Source organism: Castor canadensis, chromosome 14, assembly GCF_047511655.1.
Source record: "Castor canadensis chromosome 14, mCasCan1.hap1v2, whole genome shotgun sequence".
Classification (NCBI taxonomy): Eukaryota; Metazoa; Chordata; class Mammalia; order Rodentia; family Castoridae; genus Castor; species Castor canadensis.
In genome coordinates this window covers 109,704,690-109,713,840 of record NC_133399.1, presented here as the reverse complement: position 1 = coordinate 109,713,840, position 9,151 = coordinate 109,704,690, and the positions used below count along the sequence as shown (strand labels likewise).

Below are 9,151 nucleotides of genomic sequence, written 5' to 3'. Positions count from 1 at the left end.
ACCCATATGTATATATCTTTAGTGCCTTTGTTTTTTATAATGTATATTTAAAGAATAAAATGCAGAGTTGTGAAGTAATTTGACAGTATGTTTTCAAACAAACAAACAAAAAATTAAAAACCACCCATAATCTTAAGATTAGAATTCTTACTGATTTTTTCCCACAATTGATTTTTGCATTAAACAAATGAGCATTTGTATTTTGTAATTTCTAGGACAAGTATCCTGAAATTTTTATTTAAGCATTTCTATGACTTTTCATTGCTTTTATGTTTATTATATATAAGGCATACGTGATATCTCCCTAATTTGATGTAGTATAGTTTTCTAAGACATTCCTCCATTTTGAATACTTAAAGTTTATTTCAAAAAGTTTTTCAAGAATATTTTAATGATTTTCTGATGGTAATTTCTGAGAAGCAGAATAACAGTGACAATGTGAACAAGTATTTCATTTCTTACATAGTAATAGATTGCTTTACTAAGAGGTTATGTAAATTATCTGTGTTTCTGGTTTTATATTAAGTATTAGTTTTTAATCAAACCTTTACTGTCCCCAGGCGTCAGCCTCTTGTGTAAGTGTGCCTGTATGTGAGTGAAGTTTGGAATATCTTCTTGGTGAAGGCACATGGAAAGGCAGTGTTCTGGAAAGGGATCTGTGTACTGAGTTTTATTCCTTCTGAGCCCTGGTATCTTGATCACACCCCAGGCATATGTTCATAGTAATATCCAAAGTATTCTTCACTCATGAGAACGAACTTTACAGATGTGAAAATAATGACAGGCTCAGAACTTTGCAACATAAGTCACTGTTTAAAATAATTGATTTTAGCTTAAGATAATCACCACTCATTATAAACAACAGATAGATTTGTTCATGGAATTCCTTCATTATTTCACATTCCTCACTTCTCCTTACCTGCTCACCAATAAGATCTCTAGAACAGGCCTGATTGGGAAACTAGAGTTTGGAGTCTGTATAAAATTCTAATGCTCAAGTGGAAGAAGCACTTTGAAAAGTGGAAGAGACTGAAGTGATCTGGAATAGGCAGAGAATTTGTTAGAGTTTTTGTGCATTCGTTCCTAATGAGAACATGGGCAAGAGTTGGTCAATATAGTGGGAGGTACACCCCATGATAAAGGCCCACTTTCAGAAAGGAAAGAAAAAACCACTATTTACAGAATAGAGAGTATTTAAAAATAAGTAAAATCTAATACTGAACTTGAAAATTCAAAAATAGTAGAAGGTTGAAGAATACCACAGGATGTGAAATTTGTGATTTAAAAGAAATATCTGAGAAGTAGGGAACAAAATGGGTAGGTTTGGAAATTATGGTAGAAAGACAATAGATAAGGGAGGGTAGCTCCAGGATAAACAGTGGACGTTCCAGAGAGATTGAAGAAACTGATGAAGGAAGAAAAATGTAAAGGTAGCTATAGATACTTAGATGAGAATAAATCCAGTAAAGTTACTAAAACTTACAGAAGAGAAAATATGGTCAATAAACAAGTGAAAAAGTTATACTGTGCAGTAGTCGAGAGTGTATGGAGTTGACATTAACAAGATGGCAGAATCAGAGGCTCCAGACTTCCTTGCTTCCATGAACTTATAAAACAAACATCTATATACAGAACCATATCTCTGAGACAAAGCTAGAATCTAGTTTAGTGACTCCTACAGACTGAGCAACTGAGAAAATAGCCACATCAAAACAGATAGGAAAAGATAAGACACAATCTTGCCACAATCACACCTGAGGCACAGTGCCTTACAATGGAGCATGGAGTCTTAGCATCTCCCTAAAGAGTGAGGCATTGGACCTCACACACATCCCACCCAAGTTTTGGGTTCCCGAATCACATGGCTGTGGCAGTAGGTGGACTGGGCATTCACTGGTGTCCCTACAGCACAAAGACAACAGAAATGATCTTAAACAGACCTGCAAGATCTTTCAGCCGCTATCCTCCCACCTCAGGATCAGCCCAGAGAGAACAGGTCAAATACCAAACATTCAGTTTATACCTGGGAGAGGTTTGCCTATACACCTGGCTTCTAACTAGCCTGAACGTGGGACCCAAAGGGACAAGGAAACAATACTCCTCCAAGATGCTAAGCAAGAGTGTAGGAGGCTCACATGCCTTCTCTCCCCTGACTTGCTCCAGAGGTGGAACAAGCTCTCCAACTCCTCTGGGGAAGAGGTTTGTCCATGCATCAAAAACCCAACCTGCAGTGCTCTGGCTGAGGGATTGGCTTTTAGGTCACTTAGCTGTGGAGCTGATGGGCTCTGGATTCACAAATCTCCCGACACCACAGGACAGGTGATTTTAGATAAGTCAGATGACACTTCGGTGGGCAACCCTCTGAATTCAGTAAGAGAAAACAAGTAATAACTCTCAGTTCTTAGTTTCTTCCTGGAAAGAATTTGTTTCCACCCTCGCCCACCTGCTGCTTAAGGACTGGGCCTCTAACTTGTCTGCATTAGGAGCTGATGAGGCAGGTGACAAACAGCCTCTGGGCCTGAATGGAAGAGGACATTTCCACTGTCTTCTACCTGTTTTGTTCCAGCAATAAAACAAGGTCTCCAACTTTTCTCTGGAAGGAATTTTTCCAAAACTGAGTATTCCAATATTTGCAACTTCCACTTATGGGACTGACTTCTGTATTACCTAGCTCTGGGATTGAATGGGGCTTTGGATTTTAGAGTCCTCTGGACTGGGGTAGGGGGCAGTTTTAAACAAACACAAGAGTACTTCTGTGCCCCACTCCAAACGCAGAGTGGTAAGGCAAAGAGTCCCAGCTCCCAGTTTCTGCCTTGAAGAGTTTTAACTGCACATGCAGCAACCACTGCTTTCCTGGCTACTCCCAGAAGACCAGGGCGTTAATCATCTGACATCTGGAAACTGACAAAGCAGGCAGTCACACGGCCTTTGTCCTTCAGAAGCCTTCTCACAACTCCTGCTGTCTTACTTCAGAGATAACTAACTGGCTGAGAGCAAATGAAGTAGGCAGATACACTGGAGCCCTAAGGGTGACAAAGAACAAAGCACCAGGATGAATGGATGTACAGTCCACAAGAGAATCTAGAGACTCATCAGAGACACATTACAATCAAGTGGTCAGAAGTTAAAGATAAAAGAAAGAATTTTGAAGGCAGCAGGGAAACAAAAGTGACTTATTATACATGGAGAAATTTCCATAAGATTATGGGCAGATTTTGTCTAGCACCAATCTTACAGGACAGAGGGGAGGGGCCATACTAGCAAAATGTTGAAATTAAAAACAACTGCCCACCAAGAATCATTAATCAATGGTGAAAACTCAAGACTATCTTATTAGGATCCAGTGAACAATAAGGATACCCTCTGTTACTTCTTCACCCATTACTAGCAAGAACAGACAAGGAAAAGAAATAACACATTAAAAGAAAAAAGGCATATGCACCAAAGGAACAGAAAATAGAACCCAGAAATTAGCTCAAGCACATGAAATTATCAGATTTTCAACAGGGGAACTACGAAGGCACATTAGGAAAATGATTGCCTCTTTAATAAATGTTTATTAAAATCTGGATATGCACATGTAAGAGAATTAATTACTCTAAATGTAAGCCATGAAACCTTGAGACTGACAAAAAATCAAAATTTCCCTGAAATTTGCCTTAGCAATGATTTTAGGATATGCAGGAAGCATAAATAGCGTCATGGTTCAGGCTGATGAAAAATGAGACCCTAGCTCCAAAATAGCCAAAGCAAAAAGGGCTGGAGACATTGCTCAAGTGGTAGAGCACCTATCTTGTAAGCATTAAGCCCCGCATTCAAAGCCTAGAACTACAAAATGAAAAACAAAATAAAAAAATCTCCAACACTCAATCCAACTGTAACACAGTGAACCTCTTCCCCAAAGCCCCAGGAGAGAAAATTCTCTATTCTGCAGTGCTCATTGTCATCCCATTGGACTATGAGATCATTGTTAGGATTTCTCCTCCACCCTGTCCTTTTGTTCCTTTTTTCTCCAGCCATTCTGCTCTCCTCCTATCATTCCTCAAATATAATAAACACACTCTTTCCTCCATGCATCTCTACTTGAATCTCCAGTTGTAATGCTCATTACCCATCAGATAGAGGTGGCTCACCTCCTCACCTCCTTTGGGTCTAATAGCTACCTTCACAACAAGACCTTCTGCCATTGCTTTCTCTAAAATGTCAACCTTCTGCCTGAAAATTTGTGTTCCATTCCCTAACTTTTTTTTTTATCTTCATACTGCTTACCATTTTCAAACCTATCATATATTTTACTTTTATGTCTTTCTTGGAGTGTGCTTCCCCAGTGAGAATGTGAGATGCATGAGAGCAAGGGGTTTTATTTATTATTTAACATATGATACTTAGAATAATACTTTGGGTAGAGAGGATGCTTACTAGATATTTGTTGAATGAGTGAGTGAATGAAAGAAAGCTGAGATATTATTAGATTTGAGGATATAGACGAGGTAATTAGCCCTGCTTTTAGCAGAGAGGACTCTAGTTTTTGCCCACATCTTTCTCAGTCATCTAAACTTCATTCTTCCTTTGGGTATCTCTCCTAATATAGATGCATATTCTTCTACTCCTCTGACTTAAGTAATCACTTTTTAAACTCTTACCCCCAAAGAAACAAAAGCCTTCCTTAAGTAAGTTTTCATTCTCATCACTTATGGGACACTGAAATTCTACAGCCAAACATCCAATACTCAATCTAGAAGCCAGATGCCCAATCTTTAACTAGGTGTTCTAGCTGAGAAAAAGGTAGACAGACAGATGCAGCATCCTTCTCTGGTTTCCAGTATCACCTCCTATTGTCTCAGGTGTCACTTTTTCCTGGAGTACCTTCCATCCTCATCTAGAATGGTGCTTCTTCCCATCTGTCCTTTCCAAATCCTTCCATGTTTCCCCATTTTCTGTCCTCACTGAAACATTAGTATTCTTCAGCATTGCCCTTCCTCCCCTCAAAACAAAGCTGTACCTTAATTATAGAGTTCTCTCTCCCAGAAAGCTCTCTCTAATTAAAGACTTCTTATTACTTCCTGGAGAATGACTTCTGCTTGTGTTCCTCCTCTTCTCTTCTCTCCTGGGATTTACATAAATCCATTCAACTACTCACTAAATGTCCATGACAACCTCCAATTTCAACCCATCCAAACCAATCTCTCTGTGCTCCTTATGTCTTGTGTGGGGAGACTTGGTTAGCACAACTCTGTTCCATTTGATTGCCCTTCCTTCTTCCCTGTCACCGGACCTATAAACTCCATCTCTTTAGAACTGTCTCCGATTCTTGTCTTCTTCACATCATGTCTACTTTAGTCAGGATGGCTCTCCTTTAACCTCGACTGCTGCAGACACCTCTTGTCGGGACTTTCTGCTGCTAGTCTCACACAGTCCCAGTGCATTCCTAATTCTGTTATCAGAAAAAACATTTAAAAACTTAAAATTTGATCATGTTCCTCTCCTGGAACACATGTTAGCCAACTCTTGTTTAGTAGTCTGAGGTCACCAGTATAATGTCTGTACAGGAACCTTATGGGTTCATTAATACTCTCTCTTTTGCAGCTATGCTGGACATCCCATTTACTTAGCTAGCCACAAGTTCATGCCTCCATTCCTTTGTATAAACTGCACCCTCCTCTTGGAAATCTGTCTCTCTCCCCCAACTTAATAAATTCCTAATCATTACCCAAAGTCCCTGTCAGATTTCCCCAAGAGCCGTTTTTTATTCTCTTAAATATGTCTGCTATACATATTGCCTAGGATGCAAACACACAAGAGCCTAGGTAGCATTTTTTTCTTTTTTTGGTTGGTACTGACATTTGAATTCAGGGCCTCACACTTGCTAGGCAGGTGCTCTACAACTTAAGCCACTCTGCCTGCCCTTTTTTGTATTGGATATTTTCGTGATAGGGTCTTGTGAACTATTTGCTGGGCTGGGCCTGGCTTTGAACCACAATCCTCCTGATTTCTGCCTCTCAGAAATTTGTAGGTGTGAGCCCCTGGTGCCCAGACATAAGTAGCATTTTATTGTTTTTATTTGTTTAGATATTTGTCTCCCACATATCTTATTCTTGTTTCCAATTCACAGTATTTCTCAGTGCCTAAAAAAACACATTTGTTAAATAAAAGAACACATCATTTGAATGATTTCCTATGAAAATTTATTATATCCATACCTACCAGTACAAATTGTGTGATTTTGACAAGGTTGTACATATCAAGCTAGATCACTCCTTGTAAATTCATGTGTTGCAAGTCCTTGTCATTTATTTTGCCACAAATAAAATGTTTAGACTGCCTGGCATGGGTGGGGATGCCTCCACATTTTCCTGTGCAGCTACTTCTCAAAAAAAAAACTGCATTTGGATGGACAATGTGGCCCAGGAGACGAGGCAGGTGGGGACGAGGCAGGTGGGGAGATCTTTGGCTCAGTATCATCAACATCAGTTCAAATGTAAACAGCAAGGGTCTTTCTTTTTAGAGCAGTAGCCTACTTGTGTTTCCATATAATTACAATATTCTTGACAGAAGCCTTCACTTCTCCTACAGTTGACAATTTTGAAATTCGGTTCAGGTTCTGTGTAAAGAAATTTCCAACATTAACTTCTTAAGACTGTTTTAAGAATCAAACGGATTAAAGGATGGGGGGAAAGTATGAGCTATTTCTATAGTTCATAGTTTCAAATTATAAACTATAAAAACCCTAGACATATAGCTCTGATCCTTCTAGTTTCCTAGTTCCCTCACTAACCAAAAGGGAGTGATAGCCCTGTCCCGTGACATGCTCTTGGACTCAACTGCACATGCCTCAGGTTACACCTATTTATAAATCAGCAGTGAAATCGCTGCATTTTATTTTTCCCTTCCCTTGGGAGAAAATCAAAGTTAGTGAGACCTTTGGAACTGGAGGGAAGTTCCAAGGGGATGGAAGCTAGGACAGGATAAGACAGCAATTAAATGTGTGGGACTTTAATTATGGGATTTCACCAGCAATTTGCAAACATCCTTTTCTCCTTTTCCACTGAGATTCTGATCCAATTTCTCCCTGTTTAAGGCCCAGCAATAAGTTTGGGATTAAGCGGATTTCAGGATTGATTGTGTCCTCTAGGCTGTACGTATTTGAAGAAGCTAGTCATGGACAGCAGTTTGGGGACAGATCAGGAGCCTGAATTTGTCCAAAAGAGTGGCCTGGGCTGCTGGTCCTTTCCCATTCCTTGTCCCCTCTTCACTCACAGAGATTGACAGTGCAGTGTGTCCTCTGCCCCCATTCCCAGGAAGCACCTGCTGAACCTTGTTTGGCACCTGACATTTAGCAGGTATTCAGCAATTTCCTGTTGAGTGAATGACCTCCAAGAACCAGGGAAAGGATTCAATCTAGCAGGAGGAGAATCATCTATCATTATCATCCTCCCTAGAGACTGTGTTTGAATGAAGTCAGAAATTATAGAAGTAGACTTAGATAAGTCACCTTTTGGGATCTCAATTTTCCCAAGTTATAGGATCCAACCACAGCAGAGGGTACAAGAGCCCTTGGCCTTCCTGAAGGTATGGCAGACTGAACCACCCATACCAAGTCTTCTCCAAGTAAGTATTCCTTGCCCCATCCCATCCCCTCAGTCACTTCCCATCACATTCATTCAGCATTTCCCAAGTGGATGAACTGGTCAAGCACTTTGCCACCTAACTTACCATGAAAAGGAGGAGTGCGTGGTAGTAAGTAGCGTTTTACTAGGTGGTGTAACAAGGGAGACCTGTTTGTTTCTTCTCTAGGAGATTCTTCTTTGAGGTCATGGGAATCTTCTGTGCCTGAGTGTTTAAGAGACCAGACACTGGACAATCCTGTTGAAATGTAAATATAGAAGAGAAGCGGGGTTAAGAGCTCTCCCATTCAGTAGACCTATGAGGATGAGGAACCTCTAAGACGTAGGTGAAGTTGGACAATGTGATGGGGTGCGTTGGAAAGGGTACAAGTGTTACTTGTGTGTGCACTAATGTGCACATATGTGTGTGTGCAAGGGGAGATGAATGGTGTGTGCAAAGCATGTGCAGGGAACAATGTGTCAGTGTACCTCATCATAGCCAAGCTGAGCATTTGTCTTAGACATCACCATGAAAATGCAGCTAAAGGAAGAACTTTCTCCTCTGACTTTCTCCTCCATCCATCAGCACATTCAAAGTGTCTAACAACCCATCTTAGAGACTTCTGCCCAAAAGCCCCATCACGAAAATGCTCCCAGAACTTAGTGTCTCACTGCCTGTCTTCCATAACCAAAGTGCCCATCGCAGAGCTCCTGGCACACAGTCCCAGGCCACTTTTTATTTTACCTGGAAACAACAAGGTCACAAGGAGAAGGCTGGTGAAGGGAGGAAGGAGTTGATGCTTCATATTTGCAGAGGAGATTGCAATGTGGGAAGTTCACAGCAGCAGGTCTCTTTATAGACCTGGGCTGGGTGAGTGGGCTGGGAGTATGGGGAGAGAACAATTCCAGGAAGAGTTCTCAGTCACAGAGGGCATGAGGAATGCATTATTTTCCCACTGCTGGCAGAACAAATGTCTCAGTTACACTTTTCAGGAAGTAATAATATGCGTGAATGCCTGGGTGGGTTTAAGGAATAAGGAGGAACAGAGAAGGAAAAGGTAAGGGAAAGATGAAAGGCATGGAGAGGAACCATAAATGTCTTCATCATCAAATTACAAATTTCCTCAATTACTTCCCAGTAGTCCCCTGGTAGTCATGAAAACAATGACATAATGCAGAGCAACTTTATTTTAGCGAAAAAAAATCATGCATAAAGACAGAAAACATGTCAGGTAGGACCTAGCTTTCGAAACCAGAACATGTTCTGTGCTTCAGATATTGCTAGAGATGAATCATGAATCACAACATAGCCAAATTTGAGTAACCACTACCAGCAGTTCAAAGCATCTTCTAATTCATTAGTATCAATTAATCTAATTTGAAGAAGCTATGCCTAAAACACTTATATTTCTCTTCCTTTTAATAGTTATAAAGATAAAATAATCCCCCTGTTTAATCCTTCTGAAAAGAACAACCTGGAAAAGGAGGAACCAGCAAACACTTGGTTCTGCTCTTTGATAGACAGAAGTCGGTGAATTATTACAGAG

At 40.3% G+C, this 9,151-nt stretch overlaps 1 protein-coding gene across 1 annotated transcript; it reads right to left on the bottom strand.

Annotated features, from left to right (window-relative positions):
* Nucleotides 1–6,184: 6,184 nt before the first annotated feature.
* On the bottom strand, nt 6,185–8,415 carry LOC109674447 (sperm-associated antigen 11B-like). Its single transcript, XM_020151401.2, has 3 exons — nt 8,350–8,415; nt 7,714–7,863; nt 6,185–6,601 (listed from the first exon to the last, which is right to left on the bottom strand). The coding sequence occupies exons 1-3, from the start codon at nt 8,408–8,410 to the stop codon at nt 6,468–6,470; spliced, it is 345 nt and encodes a 114-aa protein (XP_020006990.1). The 5' UTR covers nt 8,411–8,415; the 3' UTR covers nt 6,185–6,467.
* Between the last annotated feature and the right edge of the window lie 736 nt (nt 8,416–9,151).

What these genes read in the sequence shown, in the direction of transcription:
- LOC109674447 (XM_020151401.2), bottom strand. Translation starts at nt 8,410, where the DNA reads ATGAAGCATCAACTCCTTCCTCCCTTCACCAGCCTTCTCCTTGTGACC. An exon ending in TGTGACCTTGTTGTTTCCAG is followed by an intron (nt 7,864 to 8,349) that starts GTAAAATAAAAA and finishes ACATTTCAACAG; the next exon opens with GATTGTCCAGTGTCTGGTCT. An exon ending in ACGCACTCCTCCTTTTCATG is followed by an intron (nt 6,602 to 7,713) that starts GTAAGTTAGGTG and finishes TTCTTTACACAG; the next exon opens with AACCTGAACCGAATTTCAAA.